The sequence below is a fragment of the Erinaceus europaeus genome, unplaced genomic scaffold (assembly GCF_950295315.1).
Source record: "Erinaceus europaeus unplaced genomic scaffold, mEriEur2.1 scaffold_832, whole genome shotgun sequence".
In the NCBI taxonomy this organism is placed as follows: domain Eukaryota; kingdom Metazoa; phylum Chordata; class Mammalia; order Eulipotyphla; family Erinaceidae; genus Erinaceus; species Erinaceus europaeus.
Window position 1 is genome coordinate 6880 of NW_026648086.1, and position 23731 is coordinate 30610.

The window sequence follows — 23731 nt, forward strand, 5'->3', positions numbered from 1 at the left end:
ACAATCATTTCCTTCAGTCATAGGTGGAAGTGAGTTGTTAGAAGAGAGTCCAGAGAGTGTAAGTACCTACTCTAAGGACATAGTCAGGAAGTAACCAGGTCCATGTCAAATCCTATCTCTGCATTGCTGTAGCACATTCATGTCTGGGGAAAGAGGCTTAGGAAAGGAGATTTTGATTATAGGAGGCTATACCCCTCAGCCCTAACTGTCCCTGCCTATGCCAATTTGACCAGCAGGTACACATACAAAAGCCCCTGGGGAAACAGGGCTACCAAGTCGTCTGTGTCTGTGAACACATGAAGACAAGCCTACATCAACATAATTCACTCAAGACTTGTGCAGCAGAGTTTGTTAATACATACATTTTTATTGATACAGAATATTGCAAGTTAAAAGTGAGTAATAGTTGGTAATCTGATTTATACAGGATTGTGTGCTGACCATTTGTTCTAGTGATGTATAGCAACAAGTATGCTGGCTTTAGTAAGAGAAAGCCTGGGCATGTCCATGATTTGGAAATGATCTAAATTAGTCCAAGAGAGATTTATTTGTTCTCAACAATATTACCCCTAATGTATAAATAGCTTTTCCCTTCCTTATTGACTGGATTGTGCATAGGTGCAGCAAGTTTCCAAGTTTGGGCTGTGCTTCTTGAATTTTTGGCTCAAGTTCTGCCAGCCCCAAAAGTTTTCCATGGCAACAGAATAATCATCATCTTGCCTTTGACACTCATCAAGCCCATATCTTTCTTTCACTCCCATTTTTCTCCCTACCTCCCAAAGTAACCCTGGGAGGCACTGGGTCAGAGGCAGCAAGGCAGGGCTGGGGCTGCTGTGTTTTCCCTTTAGGAGGCTTGATGAAAGCACCCCAACATTCCCTGTATCACTGTACTAACTATCTAGTCCCAATTTAACAGAAATAGTGCCTGTCCCTTAGATTACTCTATGTAATCTCAGGGGCTTCTTCCATTCCAAGTCAATTCATAAATCTCAGATACACGAGATTTCAAGGCATAGTCTTCCCTATGCTAGCTCATTAATATCACTAGCTAGTGATGACAGTAGCATCACCCAAGTGGAGGGCAAGCTCTTAGGGCCCCATCTTATCTTTCTCAGTGCTGGGAGCTTACCTGATCTGGACCACCAGTAGAGCCCTGGGCCCTTGTCTCCCCCACTCATGCCTGTCAGAGTAGTCTCATTTCATCCCTCTGAGCTCTTCCCCATGCTGTCAGCAGTGGTTGAGAGGTGATGGTCGGTCAAGATGCTTCCTCAGAAAACATGAGTCATCTGGCACCCAGATCAGCTGGCCACTCACTGGCTTCTAAGTTTTCTAACCATAAAGCTTCTGAGACAGAAGAGTCACTTTTATAAAATAAACAAAAGATCATTCTTTCTACCCCTTGGTCTGCTTACGCACTTGCAGAGTTAAGTCTTATCTAGAGTTAACTTTGCTCTTGAATCCTCTTATTTACCTGGAGTGGTCAAATTCTGCTCCATGACGCTCATGATTCCCACAGTATTAGACCTGAGTGGGGAATCTGTTTGCCTTCCCCTCTTCACTGGCTGCCTCATGAGCTCTGGCAGCAGGAAGGTTTGGGGGTTCTGCTGAATGAATCCAAGTTATCTCAGCAACTCATAGCTTCTTCCAAACCAGCACAAATGTGTAGGGGTTCAGCCCAGAGACCACAAAGGCAGCACAAATGATAAGTACTAAGGAGACCATGATAATGTCTTTCATGGCAGCAATTTATGTCTCTTGGGCAAAAGTGGGAAGAATGAGTAGAGCTAGAAAGCCTTTCTATAATACAATCTACACTGGGGAGTCTCGAGGGAATAGCCTAGTAAAATCACTGCCAGCACAGCTTCTTGCAGGGGTTCATTGAGAACAAAGTCTAGATTTGGGGCGGGGCTTTCCCCTCACTCTTAGAACCTATGTAGAGTTTGTGCCTGCTGTTGGCTATGCCAATGGGTGACTGCATTGAGCATAAAGGCTGACTTCTCTGCTCTCAGCAGAGTGAGCTACACAGCTAGTGTAGCTGCATCTGGGTCTTCACAGGGAACCCTGGACAGACTTTCTTGGTGACTGAAAGGATATGAGACTTGGATATAAAGCTCATGTTCTTCTTTATTCAGAAGACTTTTTAAGAAGGAAAATCACGTTCCCCTACAGGCCCTTGACAATTAATATTTTATTTACTTTGGTTTTTGGCTGGAAGAGTTGATGACACTGCAGTTCCCAGCCACTGCCCATGGCTTATGCAAAGCTGCACCCTTAGCTACTGGACTTGGCTCCAAGGCCTTGTAAGCACTGGCTAGTCCACTCTCTTATAGTGGGTTTATCTGCTGCCAAGGGGAGATTCAGTGCCATTTTGCCACTTGCTGACTAAGAGTTCCCTTGGTTTGACAGCTTACAGGACTGAAAAAACTTAAGAATATCTGAGTAGCCTGGGTATAAGCAGTGAGGACTTCATGTGGAGGCAAAGTCTTAAGGTTTGAGCACCATCTTCTGGTCAGTTTTTGGTTTTTGAAGCTGACTTTCCTTTGAAAACTTCATTTACAGCAGACAGGGAAGAGCTAGAGTTGACAAGCTCAAGGGATTTGCATATCAGAAATGAGACTGAAAGCTGGAGTGGTTTCCTGGGGTGAGCTGGCCCCTGCAAAGACTCACAGCCTACACTAAGAGGGCAGCCTGGTGAGCACACCGGTCCATGTTAAGGTCTAGTCTTCAGACCTTCCAGCTGCGTGTGGTGGCAGTGAAAATCTTGACCACAACAAAAATCAGCCAGCTACCACAGCTCGTATCTGGCGATGTGAAAAGTCCTTACAAACAAAGGGCAGGCTTGTCTTCTGCCAGCCTGCAGCTTGGGGCTGAATGATCTGTACTACTCTCTGCAGGGGGTCCAATCACACAAGTGGCAGGTGTGCAACTACTTGGTGTAAACACGACCCTAGCAGACTCCAGCCTTCTGGCAATGGAGGAAGGGAGATAAATGTTACCTGCTCCTTTCAAATGGCGGGAGCCTGCATCTATTGAGCTGCACTTCACAACAGATTCCACAAATCATTAAGAGCTTATGTTTTAGGAGCTGAAGATTAAAAAAAAAAAAAAGCAAATTTTATGTAATTTAGGCTTTAGAGGCTCACTGACATGCAGTCACAGTGGCAGCCTATAAGAGTGGAGACAAGATGGGGAAGACCTGCAGGAGGAAGAGGCAGGCAATCACAGGCACTGCTCCCTGGGGCTGGGTCATTTGCTACCAGACGTGCTGCAGAAGGAAGGCAAGGCTGAGAATGTGTTTTAGACGTTTGATTGGGAGCGAGGTGAGAATAACATGGACAGGCTGCAGGCTTCAGCCAAGGAACATCCTGGGAAAGCAGAGACTGTCTGTGTCACTAGATGGTCTCACCCTGAATTCTTCTAACAGAAATACTCTAAAGGCTTTGTTTGGGGAGGGCTGACCAGAACAATAAGCTGGGGCTCATCATGGAGGTAAGGGCTTCATGTGGTGACATGCTGCTGCCTATCATACTGAGACCATGAGTGGGAGCTGTGGAGGGGAGACTAAGAAGATGGGAGGAGGACTGAAGTTAGCAAGAGAAGGTGTGGTCGAGGATATAGATCCCTGTGTGGTTTACTGGTGCTTCTTTATTTTAAATGACTGGAAGGCACTGGCAGTGTTTGCAGTCCCAACTGCGGGCCAAAGTCACACCTATTACCGTTCTGCACAAAGGAAAGGCTGCTGGCATACTGTGCCTCTCTGGCTTTCCTGGCCATTAGCTGCTTTGTCACTACTCTTTCAAATCTCAGTTTAGAAGTGGTGCTCCATGCAGGACTGGACAGTGCCACAGAAGCCCCAGCAACAAGCATGCAGGGAAGGAAGCAGGTCTGTCTTCCACAGAGGGTAGTGGCACTGGTGCCGGTGACTCGAGACATTGTTGGTTCTTTGAGAATAATGACACTCCTAATGTTTTCTAGGTGAGATCACTGGTTGTTTTTAAGATGCTCACCACTCAGTAGAGCCAGGAATGGAGGGGTGAGGGCAAGCTGCAGAGCATTCTCCCTGCTGCAGATGCAGTGCCCTCCATGGCATGAGCTACCATTCACTTGGCCTCACCACAGATCAGGGTCACTGTACCATCCAGCAAATCTTCCACAGTCACTGCCACAAGCTCAGAACTGCTCTGGGCAGTCTGTGAATCTGGCAACGTCACAAACACCTGTGACCCAGCAAGCTGGGTCTCATCCAATGTAATCACCTGCTCTGTTGGGGCCACCAGCTCTGGAGTTTGGATCACCTGAAAGGAAAAGACTGTGAGGCTACACCGGACAGTGTCCACAGTAAGCTCCCAGAATTTACATGGTTTTCATCTCATGCTATAATGGTGATATTTATGTTTTCACCTGAGGAGAGCAATTACATGCGCCTAATGGGAAGAGGCAAGTCGAACACACCAGTGATGCAAAAGAGAAAGCAGGCAAACAATTTAAATAACTCTGAGCACCAGACTGCTATAATTTAGCTCAGTATGCCATCTTAGGGTACCTGGACTCTATGATTACACACCAATGAAACACACTCTGTTTCTCACGCCAGGTTTTTCCTCTCTTGAGGATTACACTGGGGAGGTGCGTGCCATATGAAAGGAATACTATTGAAGGTGGCTAGTCTCATGCTTGAAAGGTGGAAATAGGAATTAGTCAAGATGCCTCAACTTGACAAGACTTGGTCTCTGGACCTTGGTCAGGCTAAGACTTTCCTTGGCATCGACATGACTGCAGAGTTTAGGAGGAAGGTCAGGTAGGCAAAAAATGATTGATGGCTCACTCAGCTCACTCACTAAGCCTGCCAGGCTAGAGGGCAATTTCACCCTCTTCTTGCCTCCACAAGCCACATAACCCTCACCAATTGGTGCCATCTGTTAAAGATGGCCTTCCCATTCTAGGTAGAACTAGTCTGTGGTTAAGTGGTCCCAGCTCCTGCCTGAACCTCCATGTTTATACTTCAGACCTGTGGTACTCAAGACAGTCTGATGTCCCCTGATAGTTTCAATCCAGACTGCCCCACAGAGCAGGTCTTCTCTGGCTCTTAGGAACTAGCCAGGACTGAAGACCCAGCTTTAGACCTGAGTGGGCAGAGGGAAAGAAACTAATAAATAGCCATCCATGATAACCACTTTTAAACTACTATCTTCTACAATGGAATCCTTTTTCCTCTTCCATACCCCCATCTCAAAAGACATTGTGCCAAAAATCCATATATATAAAAGAGATAGCATAGCTGCTGTAGTTGACAAAGCCATGAGAACATCAGCTAGAGGCCTATCCTCCTGACTTGCCTTTTGTTCTCCCAAAGGCCTTACATAGTTTATAAAGACTGCTCTATGGGACTGGGACAGGAGGACAACCCAAGTGTGAGTTTACAACTCTTTTCCAGTCTACCCACAAATGACTGTCTATTGACAGAATGAGTGTCTCTTCCATTTTTACAGAAAATCAGTAAGAGAAAACCAGGGACATGAAGACGAGCTGGAGCAAGTTTTGCCTCCAAACATCAAAAAAGGTGCTTTTTACACAGGTAAAAGTGAGAGGTCCTAGCTTGTCCACATGTATCGTATGCACAGCCCAGATGAACTATCAGTGTTTTAACTAAAGGTAGTCCAAACAAAAAGCTCACCTACCCTTCTCTTACCATATCCCATGATATTTCCCAGAAGATGGGGACATGTGTGAATTGAGAAGGGAAACCAAGGTCCTTCCACATTGAGAAATTCCTACCCCAGGCTTCTTCTAAATAGTGATTATTTCACATATACCAGGAAACAAGATTTTTCTGTTCTGTTTGGTAAAAGATTTTTCCACAAGGTCCTTCTGGTCATGAATATATTACTTAGAGGCCACTTGAGACTCTAAGACAGAAGACTGAGTGCTGTGACACAGCGGCCTCTAGGGATGCCTTGGGCACCCCATGCTAGAACTCTCAGATCTGATGGCCCCAGAATTACCTGCACCATCTGGGAGGCTGCAACTTGGGTTTCAGTGCCTGAAAGCTTTGGGTGTTCAGATTCCATGTGAGCATCCAGCTGGGGCTGGGAGGTAAAGAGTTCCCCACAGATCTTACAGGGGAAGGTACTCTCCGTCTGCTTGAAGTGCTCTGCAGTGACATGGTGCTGCAGTGCTCCGGGAAAGCGGAAAGTAGCTACACAGTACAAGCACCTGAATGGCTGTGACCCTGGAGGAGGGGAGAGAGGAGAGACAGGCTGTGAGTGGAAGGACTGGGAGAGACATGAACAGGGAAAGGGAGAGGAATGAGTGACAAGGAGCAAGACATAAGCAGACCCAGCTTCTATGGGACATAAAGCTTTTGTATAATTGGGGGGTTGGGTGGCATATTTAGGAAAGTAACAGGAAATTACAAAAAAAAAAGATTAAAAGTGGAGCTTGGGAGGGTCTCATGCAAGTGAGGGGGTCCTGATACCACACCTTTATTAGCATTATATTTAGGCTAACTCAGCCACTACTATTTGCTCAATTGTAGATAATGATGCTGCTGATATATTTCACCATTTTTTAAAAATACATTTTAACATTTCTTCCATGGGCACAATGGTACTTTACTACTGCCGTGGTGTAGGTGGTAGTTGGGTGAGATTGTCAGTGATAACACACATATGGAACTCTGATATGGTAGCATGAAGACCTGCAGAAATATGTGTGCAGGGTCTGGAATAAAATCCCCTGGAGAAGAATGCAGAATACTTCAACTCACAGGAACCAAATAGGTTAGAAGAGAGGGTGTAAAGGGGTGGATGGATGTTCAGCTACATTTCCTAAGCAGGATTCAAAAGCAGGCCAGCTTAGTATAATGCTTGAGACCAAAGCCAGTGCCTTTACTATGCGGTCCCTCACCGGTGCTCTTAATGGCAAGAGAGTACCATGTGGAGTGACATGTTCACGGACAGTCTAAATTCTCATCTTAATAAATTTCTTGTTTTCCTTTTTGTTTATGTACATAAAGAGTGTAGAAACTCTGTGTTACATTAAGTCTAAAGCAGTGTTTAGAATAACTTACATATTTTAAGTTATAAGAAGGCACAGATCATGTGAAATGTGCGTAAGTGGCATTTCAGATTTGTTAAGCTACGGCAGCAAAATGGCAATTACAGACAATGAGGAACTATAGGTCACTGATCCCAGATCTTAACTGTCACCTATGTATTAAGACATTTAACTCCTAGTAATCTGACAGGTGGGTATTCCAGTTGTCTTGATTTTATAGGAAAGGAAACTGAGGTACAAGTTAGTTGTGGCTTAGCCTGGGCTGCACAACTGTTGCCGGTGGAGAAGAGAGTCACCAGCAGGCCACTGCAGCTCAGAATTATGCTGGAAGAAGCACTGACCTGAATGCTGGCACTTGACGTGAACTTGTAGCAAAGCTAGCGTGGGGAAGAGCTCCTTACACTGGTTGCATTCAAGGAATTTCTTATCTGTGAAGCACATAAAGAAAGAGAAAGGGAGATACAAGAATGGTTCCCTGGAGAGTAACAGGGCTGGGAGTGAGGGTGGTGGTGGTGGTGGTGGTGGATAACACTCAGCAAGCACCCACCAAGTGTGCTAAGAACCTAGTACCTATGATATGCTGGCATGACCTTCAGGTAAAGAGCACCATTTCTGGACCCAGACTGTCAGAATGCAAACAGGGTTGCTGTGAAAATCAAATGAGAAAACACACAGAGAGTTCAAAGCACTGTGCCTTGTGCTCAGGGTATTGCTTCATAACTGCTAGGTGTTGTGATTTATTCCCAGCTACCTGGAAGGTAGGTATTAACAACTCCTTTTTTTGAAGAGCCAGAAATAAGTTCAGAGGAGTCAAGTTCATGCAGCTGATTGGTGCAGGAGTCTGCTTTCCAGCCAGGCCTGCGTGCCATCCAAATTGCTCACTACCCTTTCTGTATGCCATGATTGAGCCTCCCTCAGGGGCTGGTAGGAACTCACACTGCTCTACTCTCCAGTTTTGAGTACCTCTGCCACTTCAGTCACTGTGGTGAATGAGCTCTGGGGCATTCTATTCTCTAGGTGTGCTGGCAGAAGAAAGCAATGACTGAAGTATACCACATAATAGCCGGATTTTTAGGGCAGGACCCAGAATGCTATGTCACTAAGCCACTCCTACTTATTAGCTCACATACTGAGATATTGGCATCTGTGACTTCACCTGCATGCTCTGCTTTGATGTGCTTCTTGTATTCAATGCTGTTGGAAAAGGTTTTGTCACAGGAGCTGCACTGCAGTGAAGAGAACTTGGAAGATCGATGGTTCTGAGCAGCAAACACATCAGGGTGGTGGGTCCGATTGTGGTACCATAGACCAGACAATTGCTGCAAGGATTTTTGACAAATGTTAGCTCTTACACTGCTCTAGCAAGTAGAAAAATTCACAAGGTCCTTGTGTGAGACAGAAAAACCTCCTCAGGCAAGCTTATGGACCTAAAGTCATTTATTGCTCACACTTGAGTCTTGAGGAGAGAGGAAAGACAAGTGAATACGGGAACAAGGTACCTGTAGTTTAAGTACTAAAAGGTGACTGCATGGCATGGCTTAGAAACTCACTCCCCACAAGCCTATGTTGGGCTTTTAGCATCTTTTCAGTAAGGCAGAGTCTGAGGTACAGAGGAGCTAGACTTGCCCAAGGTCATAGAATTTAGTAAATCAGGTGCAGGATGCAGAATCTGGCCTTCTGACTGGATTGTTTGTTTGTCACCATGGGTTGTTTCTCACTGCTTTACAGAGGTCCAAGGTTTGGCTGATTCTAAAGAACTCTGCTGGAGCCAGGGCATGTGCTGAGTATACTCCACAAGCAAGTAGCACCCTTGCTTCTTGAGTTCTGGAGAAGGACTGGGGCCTTCTCCCTGCAACCCCTAGGGTACCTAGAGTTGTCAGATTTTATTCAATTCTTGTAACCCTGATGTTGCAGCACAAGGCTTGGCACAAAGTCAACTCTCAATTTCTGTTGAGATGATATAGCTACTGTGCTTCTGTCAATATGTGTCCAATTTTTATAGGTGTGAGAAAGGACCATTTCCTTTGTGTGAGAAAGGACCATTTCCTTTGTGTTTCTCTTGGCTGCTTTTTAGTTCTATGGGGAATTCACTTCAATTACAGATAAAAGTCTAAGTTAAATAAAACAAAAGCATACAAAGACCCAAAACAAGAGTCCTTCCCTGGGCACTCAATAGGTTCTATAGATTGAGTACCTAAGGGGAAAGGCAGTATTCAGTTCATGCCAAGGCTCAGATCTAGAGAAGCACAGAACTCTCCACTCCAATTAATGTTCTCATCATATTGTTCTAACCAAATCATCACAGACAATCTGGATCACTACAAGCCGTATCCCTCATAGGAATCAGCAAAACCGCCACCTTCTGGAGACATGATGGGGTTTGAAGCCGTAGATATGAGAATCAAAGGGGAGTGGGGGGTAAGCAAGAGCTCCTGTTGAAACTGGGATATAAAGCTATGGAAATCACCTGGTAAGCCTTGTTGCAGATGCCACAGCTGAAGGGCTTGCCACCCACATGGGTTACCATGTGTCGCTCCAGCATGGACGGGGCACTGAAGATCTTCCCACATGTGGGGCAGGGGTGGTACTCTTTGGAGTGCACTTCGTGGATGTGCTTGCGGTGATCCTGCAGAGTAGGGAAGCTCATTCTGCACTTCTTGCAGTCATAGGGGTCTTCTATGTCTGGTTTCATGTAGGGTAGCCATGAGGAAGAACAGAGGAAAAGGGACACAACAATCAGCAGTCAGTGAGGGGTGTGTGTGTGTGTGTGTGTGTGTGTGTGTGTGTGTGTGTGTGTTTGTACATAGCTCCAAATGCAAGATGGTTTAGATGTCATGCAAGGCTGCAGTCTCCCAAGGACCAAAATCCAGTATATCACCTGACTGCCCCACCTCCAAGGCTTTGGCACTAACCACCTATGCATCACTAGTCTGCCTGACTTTTTATTTTACATCTCCCAAGTTAAATTCTATCTTACTGCTTTTCAGGGAATATCATTTTTACTCTCTCCTTGCTTATAGTGGGCATTTCTGAAGTCTCTGAAGTCTTCATGAGACTTTCAAGACATGCCCTATTTCCTATGTTGTCAGGATTCTGACTGATAGGAAGAATGCTTCCTTGTGCCCCAGTTTAGACTCAGTAACAAAAACATGTTCATGGGTAATGCTTAATGAGTGTCAAGTGACAGACATAGTCTAAGTGCATTACTTACACTAACTCACTTAATCCTTCCACTAACACTACAAGTAGGTTTCATCATCACCCTTAATTTATAGATTAAAAAATCAAGGTTTACTAAATACCCAGTATCACAAACAGGAAATGACTGAATTGGGTAGCAATCCCAGTTTTACTCCCAGAGCCATGGTCTGAGCTACCTATTTAATTGGGCATGTCAACTCTTTAGTGAGACTTCAGAAATAGGAACTAAAGCTGGTGAAGAATAGATTTGCCATCCTTATGTCATTTCTAGGGCTTTCAGTTTTTTCTGAAAGCAAAATGTTTTAATAATAAAGTCCTTTGCCCATAAGAAAGGCCCAGCCCACAAGCCAATCTTGAGTATACAGTGATTCAGATTAATTCAGTAAGTCTGACAGCAATAGCACTCAGTATCATTAACTAGTTTCCCTATGGACATGAGCTCCTGAAATTTCAGTTTTATACTGTCACTTAAGACACTTTGAAGTAGATCTCCATAAGCAATGATGTGGCCCTGAGACAGGTAAGGAACAGTCAGTATGAAAGGAGGCTGTATGCTCAGCTTGCTGTTGATGACACATTCTAAGGTTATGGCAATGTATTTTGGATCTTTTCTACTCTGAGAACTTATGTCTCTCCCCTTTCTGGTTCCTATGTGATGCTACTGGCTAAAGAAGACTAAGGCACAGTACCATTTTATCATTTATTTTTCATTGTGCATGCATGCATAAGAGAAAGCAAGAGAACAGAATATTGTTCTGCTATTTTATATATTTTATTAAAAATATTTTATATATTTTATTAAAATATTTTATTTTGGGTATCAAATCCACAGCCCCAACATGTATGGTCTATAGTCTACCACTAAGCCACCTACCCTGACTTCAGATAATTATTGAAAAGGTTAAGTAGAGGGACTGAGTGGTGGCTCACCTGGTAAAGTGCACAGGCACTTGGGTTTGGGTACCCACCACTCCCACCTGCGGGGAGGTGGGGGGGGAGGAAGCAATATGAGTGGTGGAGGAGTGATGCAGGTGTCTTTCCTTCTCTATTTCACTATCCCTTTTTAGGAAAGAAAAAAAATGATTATGAGAAATAGTGGAGTCATGGAGGCATCAAGCCCCAGAGATAACCCTAGTGGTGTAAAAAAGGAAAAAATAATAATTAAAAACAAAATAGAAGATCAAGAAGATATCAAAAGTGTGCCACTGAATACAAATCAACCTCCCTCATTTGGAAATATATTATAAGTTGTCCTTTTAGTGCAGTAGACAGAGCATCATAATCTGGAAGTCTATTACAACTAGCTGTTGTGGACAGCTTTATAAACTCCTTGAGGAGGAGGTAGAGCACTTTATATCCCTCCTGCACTGTCCAGTGTCCAGCTACAGTCTGGGCTTATAGGTTGTCTGGTAAAATCCTCTGATGACAGAACTGAATGTGTTGACATAAGTCAGGTTGTGAAGCAATATATTTGGAAACAGGCAAATAACTTCATATTAACACAACATCTCACTTAATTCTCATAAGAATTCAAGATAGTAGCACTGTTTTGTCTCATTTACTGTACCATATCAGTTTCAGTTTTAACATAGAAAAATGGAGAGAGAAAAGGATTAAGTGTGTGTGAAGAGAGGGGAATCACCAGCTCTTTTGCTCTTAATTTTTATTTTCATCCATCCAGTGTGAACAGGAGTGTGTCAGAGATCTTCTGCCAATTTCTGCCATGCAGGACACAGGAGGTTTAGGAGGCAAAGAAATTTGTTTAAGGTCTCAAGGGAGAAAAAGGCAGGGTCAAAATTCAAGTCCAGACGTGTCATTTCTGAACTCAACTCTTCGAACATCTTGCTATGTTGCGGTCTGCAAAATAACATTTCCTAAAGATGCAATGAAGAATTTGAGAATTTCCTTTTCCTTTCTCTTTATGTATATTGAAAAGAAGTATATTTTTGGCAGGCACTGCTAAGTAAGTGAACACAATGGCATTTGGAAGTGAATGGCAGGTAGAAGACTTTTAAGGGAGTGTGACCAGGAACCATTTCTGATGATATACTCAGAAAATGTCCAGGCTACTCCTATGGGAAAGGCAGGTACAACTGTAAGATAAGAGTAAGGCAAAAGGGGAGGATAGGAAATAGGAGCTCTGTGAACTGATGGGACTATCCCAGTACCTGTCTGTTACAGAAGATCGCTCCTTTAAGTATAATTTGCCTGTCAGTCCAACAGGGCCAAGTAGGCTAAAAATCAAGACAAAGCAACAGCCTACACAAAGAAATAGTCACCATGAATCAATCACATGTTAAAATGGGATTCTTCCTGAAATAGGAACAAAGAGTTTTACAGAGATAATAGGGAGGGAAAGACACCAAGTGGGACCTAGCTCTGGTGTGTCAACTTTCTGCTCTAACTGCTATATGCCTAGTCAGGCCCAGGCCTGGCACTGACAGTATCTGACATCAACAGTCTTAGTACCTACTGTGAAAGGTGTGCAGGTGGATGGAGAGGCCATTGGCTTGCCGGAAACCCTTGCCACAATCCCTGCAGACATATGGCTTGTCCCCAGTGTGGGTCCTCACATGACGTGACAGCTCAATAGACTGGGCAAACACAGCATCACAGTATTGGCACGCATACATTTTCCCTGGAAATATACACAAGCTTAATTATAAGAGCCAGCACTAAATAATTGTGGCATTGTTAAAAACAAAGTCACATTCTACGGTGTGGAGAGGGGAAAGGTAATCTGGGAGATGACATTAAAACAACAGCTTGCATCATTAGATGTCAAAATTATGGTGGTTATGGGGGTGGGCACAGGACTCTGGTGGTAGGTATGGTGACTAACACACACACACACACACACACACACACACATATGGGTATGAACTGTATCCCTGAAATATTAAAATTTTGCAAACTATTGCTAAGTTGTTGGGGCTGAGTGGTGGCACACCTCGTTGAACACACATGTTACAGTGCACAAAGACCTGGGTTTGAGCCCCAGGTCCCCTCCTGCAAGGGGAAAGATCTGCAAGTGGTGAAGCAGTGTTACAGATGTCTCTCTCCTTTTCCATCACTCCCCCTCCCTTCACTCTCTATTCAATAAATATAATAATAAAACATTGCTAAATCACTAGTAATAGAAATTATAACCCCCCCCACACACACACACAGCAGTTGGTAGTAGTAGGTGTGTGTGTGTGGGAGATCTGAGCCATCCTGGCCTATGGCACCTCACAAACAGGCTAATCCAGAGAGGACATCAGTATGGTTTTCCTATCCTGAGGAATAAGGATGCAGTTCTCATCCCCTAAGATTATTTGTTAACCAAATCACCGCAGGTATGTAAAAGTCAGTTCACTCCCAGGAGACAGATATTTCCTTATGCCCAGGAATGCCTGGATCTGGATCCTTTGCAACAAATAGCAAGAACTACAATTGCACAAAGATGTGCGAGATGTGGATTAAGAGCAGAATAAAAAGCCTTCTCCCATGACTAGCTATAAAGTTATTACAAATCACTTGTCTTCTCTTTTCTCATGAACACAATGAGAATATAATGGCCAGACTGACAAAGACTGCTAGAAAATGTAGGTGGAAAGCAAGTCTAGCAAACTGGAATTGTAAAAACTATTAGACCAACTCTATCTCCAATCCTGCTTGTGAGTGATGAAATCAAGATAAAGGTCCAGGCTTTTGACTTTAGCATAGAGTGAAACAAAATGTCATTGTGGGGTTTTGAGCAGAAGTGACCTTGCATAGTTTAGTTTTAAAAGGAGAACTTGAAGTCAACAATATTTATACACCTTTCCCATATCTGGGAACTACTCTCTTCCCTGATCCAGTTTTCTGGTCCTTCTTCTAGCCATGACATCATCTCTCCAGACAATAACCTGGATCCACCTGCCTATCAGATTTCAAGCTCAGGGAAAAAACAAAAAAACAAACAAAAAAACCCAACTAGTATAGCCACAGGCCCTAAAAACGGAGACACCCCCGCCCCCCGCCAACTCTTCATCTGCACTATTCCAGTCTTTAGGTCCATGATTAGTCAACAACTTGTTTAGCTTTATATATTAACTCTTTTTCAGCTACCAGGTTCCAGATGCTAGCATGATGCCAACCAGACTTCCCTGGACAGACAACCCCACCAAAATGTCCTGGAGCTCCGCTTCCCCACAGCCCTTCCCCACTAGGGAAAGAGAGAAACAGGCTGGGAGTATGGATCGACCTGTCAACGCCCATATTCAGTGGGGAAGCAATTACAGAAGCCAGACCATCCACCTTCTGCATCCCACAATGAACTTGGGTCCATACTCCCAGAGGGATAAAGAATAGGAAAGCTATCAGGGGAAGGGATGGGATATGGAGTTCTCTTGGTGGGATTTGTGTAGTTGTACCCCTTTTATCCTATGGTTTTGTCAATGTTTCCTTTTTATAAATAAAATACACAGAATCATCTAAGAAGCTTCCCCTGATAAACACATCTTTCCATCTAATGGAATATAACCAGACTATGTTCTGTATCTTCTTGGTATATCCACAATACACCACTGAACCCACACTGCAACTGTCCCTGTACAATAGCAAGCAGTCTCTGTATAGGAGAATCAGCTTTATGGATACAAGAATTTCAATTTGGTCACTATGTGTCTCTCACTATCCTGTCCACAGGAGGATTCTACCAGTTTCTCTCATTCTTGAATTCCACCTCAAATTCCAAGGAATGCCCAGCTTTATGCAAATTTTATAATGATAAAGTCCTCAAAGAATGTTAGCTATCTTCTCTTCAGAAACTTCCACATTAAGCATTTCATAGGCTTATGGTTTCTTAGTCATCTATGTACGGAGAGATTTTGTGTTCGGTTTTTATTCAAATCAATTTGAGGTGCATATTCCTATATAGTGCCAACCTTTTTTCATTGTTTCTTACCTTCAGAGTGTTTTTTCTTGGTGTGGTAGGCCAGAGCAGAGGCTTGGGTGAAGGTCATGAGACAGTGCTTGCACATGAATGGACGGTCTCCAGTATGAAGGCGAAGGTGATTCTTCAGGGTTGAATTGGCAGCAAACTTTGCCCCACACTCTTCACAGGAGAAAGGCTTCTCATCAAAATGCTCAGTCAGTTTGTGGTACTGCATACCTAGGGAAAACATGGCAGAGACCAGAGAGATGCTTCCTGAGTCTAGTATGAGGCCATATAAAAGCACCGTCTCAGGCCATGCTCACTTTGACCTTTTAAAGCTATGCTGCTCATTCATCTGCCCACCACCGGTACCCCCAAAGTCACCTCAGTCCTGCTCCAGGTTGGACCAGGCACAAACTGTTCTGGGGTTATATTTCCCATCTTCCCTGTCTCCCTTAAATAGGACCAGTTACCCAGAAAAAGTAAAACAAAGCTCATTTTTATTTTTCCTCAGGCTTATCAAACATCTGGGGCAAGGAAAACAATTCTGAGTCTACACCTCATGGTTTCTATAACTGTTGTTTATAATTAAGAAACAAAAGCTATATGGCAACCACAAGCAAGGTGTTCAATAGCTGGTTATTATGAGTAGTAACACCTGAGCATTGTATGCTTTGTACTAGGTGGTCATCCTTCATAAAAAAATCCCTCCAAAGGAGGAGGCAGGATACTGACTTAACAGGTGGGGAAATTAAAGCTCAGAAAGATGGTTCCAAAGTTCATGTTCTTCTTAAAATGTTACCTTGCTCCCCACCTCCCATCCCCGGTCTGGTGTCTATCTTGCTACCGACAGAGTTATCACTGGGGTTTGGTACCTGCATAATGAATCCACCACTCCTGGTAGCCATTTTCTTTTTCCTTTCCTCTCTCCCTCCCTTGCCTTCCCCATTTACTTGATAGGATAGAGAGAAATTGAAAGGGGAGGGGGGAGATAGAGAAGGAGAGAGAAAGAGAGACACCTGCAGACCTGCTTCACTACTCATGAAGCTTCCCTGTGCAGGCAGGGTTAGGGGCTTCTGCATGGTGATGTATGCACTCCACAAAATGCTCCGCCACCTTATCCTTAACTGCTCTATTTTTTATGACCATTCAAAGACAGCCCTTACCATATACCAGTTTAGATCTGGAATCTAAACCACAATACTCAGAATTATCATCCTCTAGTACTTTGCCTTCTAAATGTACCTGAGGCATGAGCAAATTCTCTTCCACAGAGGTCACAAGTCACAGGAAGTCTTTTCTTTTTCTTCTTGGGTATATTAAGTTCTCCACCTGCACCATGAGCCTCCAGCTGATGCTTCTCCAGCTCCTTCTTAGACAACTTGGTCTCACTGCACTCCGTGCACTGCACCTGTTTGCTTTTGGCCATCCGGCAGCGCTTCATGTGCACCTTTAGGCGGCAGTAGAAATGAAAACTTTTGTCACAGGCTTTACAAATGAAGCTCTTCTTGGCAGAATCTGGGGAGGCAGAAATGGCTTTCTCTTGCTGTTCTGGCAAGGAACCAGTCCCTTCTTGATGATTCTGTTTCCCATATTGGCATTCTTCTTCAGCTGACTTGGCTGCCTTTTCATCTGCTTCTTCGTTGACTTCAAGGTGAATTTTATTACTCACTTTCCACCTCCCCTTCTCTCCAGTTTCCTGAGTAAGGAAACCTGCATGGGAAAGAAATATCAGCTCTAGGAATTCTGTATTTACTGCGATTTCTAACTTTTTTTCTTAGAGGAAACTGGAGATTACATGGGATTCTCATAAAACTGCAGCATGACCCTGTCATCTTTACTTTTTTTGTTAAAAAAATATTTATTTATTGGATAGAGACAGAGAGAAATAGAGAGGGAAGGGGGAGATAGAGAGGGAGAGAGAAAGAGAGATACCTGCACTGATACTTCACTGCTCTGTGAAGCTTCCCTCCTGCAGGTGGGGACCAGGATTTGAACTTGGGTCTTTGTGCATGGTAACATGTGCTATGCCACTGCCTGTCCCCCAGCTTTACTTTTAGATAGACACAAATGATACCATTTTATATCTACACCTTTCCTATGTACTAAGAAAATGCAAAATAAATTAGGAAGCCAAGACTGAAAGTCTTTTTTTTTTTACTGAAAGTCTTCTATGAATATCTAGCTCTTCACTCCAGTAAGGAAACAATCTGGGGGGCATTGGCAGGAACCCCAACCCATTGTTTCTTACCAGTGTATGCTAACTCCTGCATGACAGGCTGCAGGCCTGGGAACGATCTGCAGATGCTGCACAAGAGATGACATATTTCAATGGCAGAGATGGATTTTTCCATGGCTCTGTTCAGCACCACTCTCAGGGAAGTTTCAGTGCTGGCCGTCTCAGAGGAAATGCTCAGAATCTAAATGAAGATTATGGGACAAAATTTTGTGCTTAGTATCAGCAGATTTTATCCATGGTTTTCAACTTGAAAAAAAAAAGTTAATTTAAGGAAAGTGTCATTCCATGCATATGAACAGTTTTTCTCATGATAAAGACCTCTTTCCCAAAGAACAGTAAAATTTATAATTTTTAAAAAGGAATTTGTAAAGAAAATATATATACACACAAAGAACCACTATTCATTCATTCTTTCTCTCTTTCCTTCTTTCTCTCTTCTCCTTTCTCCTTTGCTCTTTCTCCCCTCATTCCCGCTTTTCCTCTCTCCCTCTCTCCCTCTTTCCCTTCCTTATCACAGGAGCTCAGGGCCTACAAAATAAATTCAACACCTCTAGTAGCCAATTTTCCTCTTCCTCCTTTTATCTGATAAGACAGCATGAAATTGAGAGGGAAGGAGACAGAAAGGGAGAGAGTAGAGAGATACTTGCAGACCTGCTTCATAGATCATGAAGCTTCCTCCCTATAGGTGAGGAGTGAGAGTTTGAACTTGAGTCTTTGTACATGGTAATGTGTACCTTCAACCAGGTCACCACCACCTAACCCCTTTATACATGTTTTTTTTTCTCCAGAAACTATGAGTTTCTTAAATAACTTTTCTAGATCTTAATATTAAAACCTTAGAAGATTTTTCACTGTTGAAGTTTGTGTCTTTAAAATAAAATTATTTTTTCATAAAATGTAGTTGTTTTAATGTTTAGGAAGTACTGCATGATGAGTGGCTTCACATATTTTGATATCTCTATGTACCACTTTAAACATTTTCTTTCATAAAGAAACAGCTTGTTAAAGAAAGTTCAAATAGGGGCTTTAAAGAGGCCAAGAATATTATTTCAAAGCAGTCCTCTTTCAAAATGCTAGAGCTATCAGTAGAAAGAGTCAGCATACTGAGAAAATAAAACTAAACCATCCATAGATGGCCATATGGAATTTTCATTTTGGAAGTTATTTTATTTCTGTTCTTTTGAAGTCTATCTAAATAAACCTGATGTCCCTGGAGGCAGCCATGAGACTAATTAGTGAGGCTAAAACTGATCAACTGCAGAAGCCCTATCTCTGAAGTATGTGTTGTGCTGGAGAGAGACTAGCAAATGAATTCTTTCTCTGAAGCTGCACAAAAATGTGTGCCATCTTCTTCCCATGTGAGTCAAAGAACAGTGAGATGGGCACCTGTATGGGGAATGACAGACCAGCCCTTTGACACTCCTTTCACTCCATGTGGATCAAAAGCACTGGGGTTAAATGTCTAATTTAATCTTTTGTTTCTCTACAATTCTTCCTCACTCAACATGTAAAGGATACAGCTCTGAATATCCATGAATCTCACTCCCCTCCACCCAGTCCCCACCTGGTTTTTCTGGGATTCTGGCCACACTGTGAGAAGCCTTACAGAAAATGAGTTGGCACTTATTTGCTATCCCATATGGGCAAAAGCTTTGTTCTATCTGTGTTTATCTTGGTTGTTCCTGGAAACCAGAATAGCATGTAGTAAGAAAACTTTTACTTTCCTTCCTCTGAAAGAAGTTCCTTCTAAGAACAGTATCTTGGTTCCCTTTGAAGTTTACTTAGACTTAGAAAAAAAAATCTTAATGTGAGTCACAAGAATGTGGGTTCAAATCTGGGTTTCATTTCTGATCAGCTGGTTCATCCTAGACATGTTTCTGAATCCCCTGGAACCTGGGTTTTCTCATCTGTAAAATGTGAATGTCATTATCTGTCACTCAGAGTTGAGAGAACTAAAGGAGCAAAAGTACCCAAAGTAGGCTCAGCACACAGCAGTTAGTCTACAGGGTTGCTTTCTCTCTTAGGAACTCAGACATTAACTCCTCAAAGCCCTCTCAATGTGTTTTTATTCCCACTACACCTCTTTCACAGTCTCTGCCAGGTGCTCTTCCTCTGAGGTAAAGGACTTGACTTCAACCCTTTGCTGAATGGCTCCTAGGATCAACCTGTGATGTCTCAGGATGGTTTCTAAGATAGCACTTTCTGGAGTAGTCACTGAAAGACAGATTGGAAATACATTAGTAAAATCATGTGTACCACCCCCTCTCTCTCCCCCCCCCCCCGCTAATCTCTGCTTAATTTTCCATAATACAAATACATTCTCCTATCTCCTACCTAGAGTTAGAGGTGGAGAAAAACACACTAGTCAGAATATATTTATTTAAATAAGTTTAAACTAATAACTATTAAAAAACAAACAAACAAAAAAAACTCTGGTGTCCTTGAGCAAAACTGCTCTTCCACACTTCCAGTGTTAGAGACGACTGCTGTGACAGAGTGCTTTCTAGGAAGTTTAAAGCCCTGACAAAGGTCAGGAAACTTACCTGCTTGGAAGAAAGCACTGGCACCAGGTTCCTTTTGAATTTCCTCCATAAGCAGGTTTAATGGGCAGGTCTTTGTTTCCTGAGCTGCCAGCAGCAGTTGCCAAATGGCGACTGCAGAGAGAGTCTGTTTTTCTAGAACTGCTGACATCAGAGAACTGAAAGCACCTGCACCAGAGCCACATTTCAAGAGCTTCTCCATGACCTTTAAGATGCAACACAAACATATACATAAGGGACTTTCTGGCCACTGGCCGAGCTGCAAGTCTGAGTACCAGGCAGTGGTGTTTCAACATTGTTCATCTCTCTAAAACTGATATATATATAACTGATATATATATATATAAGTTTGTCATATATATATGACAAACTTCTTCATTCCTCCTTTTCACTGTCTTTCCTTATTAGTGCAGTAATTACAGTTGTCCTACTTGTCACTGTCCCTCAGGAATCACTTTCTATTTTGCTTCTAGTACCCTTTTCCTCTTTATTAGTATTTTGTAACATGGCTGTATATGTTTGTTTGTGTCATCACTAGGACTTCCAGGCCAACTTTTCCCAATAGAAAGAAACACAGAAGAAAGAGAGACAGAAAAAGAGAGAGAGAGAGAGAGAGAGAGAGAGAGAGAATAACACTGAAGCTTTCTCCAGTGTGGTGAGTCCAGGCGTGAACCTGAGTATATGTCCTTTTTTTTTTTTTTCCTTCTCTGATTTTATCCACCCTCCCTCCTTTTCTCCCTCTCTTACCTCTCTTTCTCCAGGGGCTAAACTCTTCACGTCTGAGATCACTGTTAGTAACATCTGGTTGTCTGTGAAAATCTCAGAGAGGTTTTCGTGATACCGTCTCAATAGCTCAGTCCCATAATCATCAGGGCTTGCTTGGACTGTAAGGATATTGGCAAAATAATAATGTTTGATACAACACAATCTACATAAGGACTTCTTCTACAAAAGACTGAGGGAGTTATAAAAGGGAGAGTGCTGCTCTTGGAGAGCAAGTGCCGCTCTTGGATTGGGTTCTCATACATGTGTGTTCAGCTCTCCTTTGGTCTACACTTATTCACTTGGTGCTTCTGGGTCACAAAAACACTCATAATTTAAAAGTCAGTGCTCAGTGGTAGAAGCAAGTGAATGCTCAACAGGAGAACAATTAGAAGGCTGCACTTACAAGAGATTCAATGTAGACATTCAAGGGTTGTTATGCACTAAGTCTTAGGTAAAGAACCCATATGGTTATCCTAAACACAGACGTGAGTCAAGATTGTGGTAGTGAGGCTGACTTATCCTTATTTTGTTTACATGCCCTTTAAGGTAATCTGTTAGGTACTTTCTTTTAAGAGGTTATATTTGTTTGAAGGCAAAGAAAAAGCAAAATCATCTAGGGTTCCCCATAGCTTTGCAAGTATCAAAAAAAAAAAAAAAAAGCCTTCTTTTTCTCGAGTAGCTCCATTTCTGGAAAGCTAACTTTAAGATATGGTTTTAATGTAAATAAAGAAACAAACAACAACAACAACAAAAATTATGTTTGAAGGTATCTGTCACTTCAAAATTTGTGATGACAATGAAGACAGTAGTAACAAATTACTGATTTCTTATTATGTGATAGATACCACATAATAGATGTTTTACAGATATTATCTCAGAGGAGCATAAAAACAAATGTGATAGGTACTATTCTTATGTCCAGCTAACAGAAGAGATACAGAGGTCTAGAAAGGTACATTATTTACTCAGGGTCAAATGACTACAAAGGGAGGATAGAAGCCAAGATAGCTCAGCAGTATATAATACTACATGCACACTCAATGATGACATGAGAAAATAATTTTATACACACCATCATAAAAACTACAATCTTCAAAGTAGAATTATAGGGAAGCTTTGTTTTTTAATGTAGATGTTAATGCTATATTGTTAAATGAAAATTATAAAATGTGATAGAATATCCTGGCATTATAAAAACTATAATACATATGTCAATGTATTATTATTCATCTAATGAGTGGCAGGATTTTAGGCTGATTTTCATTTTTAAATTGGCCCTGTTTATATACACATATATTACATTTCTAAGCCAGAGAAGTTGTCTCATTTCCCAAATATTCTTGCTCTGAAAACCATCTCAATTTGAGGTGCTCTGAGGCAGGGGGGAGTTGGCTAGAGCTGGGTTGCTTTTCTAAGGAATAAAATCTAGATTTATTTCCCCAAACTGAATGAACATGAGGGGTGGTCAATTCCAGGGACTACTGGAACCGATGAGCACTCAAACAGAGAATGGGAAAGTGAAGATCTGAGTTCTGTGGGCTTTAAGAGCCCACTTCTTCCTTAGGCATTCTCAGGGGATGCATAACATCCTGAAAAATCATCCATTAACTCTGAACCATAGAAACCTCACAAGGTAACTCAACAGAAAAGAGTAAAGCCCATATTTTAAATCTTAACTCCAAAAATCTTAGAATCCCTGGTTTGTGGCAGTTTCTGTCTTACATGATACTTCTTCACTTGATCTTAGCCAAATGGCCAAGAAGCGATGATACTTCTTAACATTATCTTATCTCCCCAGCATGGAAATGAAAGTGTTTTAATTTTCTATACCTGTGGTTTAGACAGTCAACAATTAACTAATACCTGTGGTGCTCGGCAAAGTGGCTAATTTCTGCAAGCTCTCCAGCAGAAGGTCCAAGCCTGGAAATGACATCTTCACAGCCTGAAGAAGTTTTACCAGACTCTCAGCAGTCAGATGCTTCTCTATAGACATTCTATGCAATAAATTTTCTATTGTCTCCTTGGGTGATCCGCCCTCACAGCAATTTAGAATCACCTGCAGTGGCAAATAATCAACCAAATGCTAGTCACTGGCAGTTCTAAGTGTATCTGACATACCACTGGAAAACCCAGCAAGATGACATTACACTGTCTCCACATCCTCTTATGCTGGTCCTGAACACTACCTTTTTTTTTTTTCTTTTGCTTATGGTCCTTTTTTTTACTCTGTTTCACTGAAAACTCAAAACATTCTAATAAATAAATAAATAAATAAATAATTTCCCTGAAAAATATCCTTTCTCAGTTGAAGGTCCTTAAATATTTTCTGACTTCATGAAAATATTCCTATACCAGTCCTATCTGGCAGTGCAAGTAGTTTAGATCTCACCTGACTCTTTAAATTCAGTTATTCAAACACTAAGAATGAGAAACAGACTGGCAGTTAATTCAGTGATAGTGTTTTTTGATCTCTATTCAATACAGTGGTTTAGTTTACACTTTTTTTTTATTGTATTGTAGCAATTTGAACACCCAATTAATTGACATTTCCATGGATGGTCTCTAAAAGAATAGATTTAAAGAACATTTCTGTATTAGTTTCCTTGTGGATTATATATATATAATTTATGTCTCTCATTATAAATAGCCAGGTATATCAGCTCAAGCTATCATTCTACTAACTTAGTCCCTCATTCTTCTTGTTATGCTAGAGGATGTTCAAGAAGGCAAAGTTGGGGTTGGGCATTAGCGCAGTGGGGTAAGTGCACATTGGTGCAAAGCGCAGGATCCCGGTTCGAGCCACTGGCTCCCCACCTGCGGGGGAGTCACTTCACAGGCGGTGAAGCAGGTCTGCTTTTCTCCCCCTCTCTGTCTTCCCCTTCTCTCTCCATTTCTCTCTGTCCTATCCAACAACGAACAACATCAACAACAATAATAACCACAACAAGGCTACAACAACAAGGGCAACAAAGGGGGCCTCTAGGAGCAGTGGATTCATGGTGCAGGCACTGAGCCCCAGCAATAACCCTG

General features: G+C 42.4%; 1 protein-coding gene across 2 annotated transcripts in view; it reads right to left on the reverse strand.

The window, feature by feature from the left end:
• Window positions 1–344: 344 nt before the first annotated feature.
• Window positions 345–23731, reverse strand: part of ZBTB40 (zinc finger and BTB domain containing 40) — a 46295-nt gene continuing 22908 nt past the window's right edge. The window contains exons 5-17 of one of the 2 annotated variants that reach the window (XM_060184720.1): window positions 22565–22757; window positions 20684–20820; window positions 19940–20141; window positions 19477–19610; window positions 17409–17577; window positions 16403–16870; window positions 15188–15394; window positions 12731–12895; window positions 9524–9738; window positions 8213–8375; window positions 7398–7484; window positions 6003–6229; window positions 345–4295 (exon numbers count right to left, since the gene is read on the reverse strand). In XM_060184720.1, the coding sequence (XP_060040703.1) occupies window positions 4101–4295; window positions 6003–6229; window positions 7398–7484; window positions 8213–8375; window positions 9524–9738; window positions 12731–12895; window positions 15188–15394; window positions 16403–16870; window positions 17409–17577; window positions 19477–19610; window positions 19940–20141; window positions 20684–20820; window positions 22565–22757 (2562 nt within the window). In that variant the 3' untranslated portion in view covers window positions 345–4100. The remainder of the gene's footprint in view (window positions 4296–6002; window positions 6230–7397; window positions 7485–8212; window positions 8376–9523; window positions 9739–12730; window positions 12896–15187; window positions 15395–16402; window positions 16871–17408; window positions 17578–19476; window positions 19611–19939; window positions 20142–20683; window positions 20821–22564; window positions 22758–23731) is intronic. The other variant, XM_060184721.1, reaches the window with a different exon arrangement.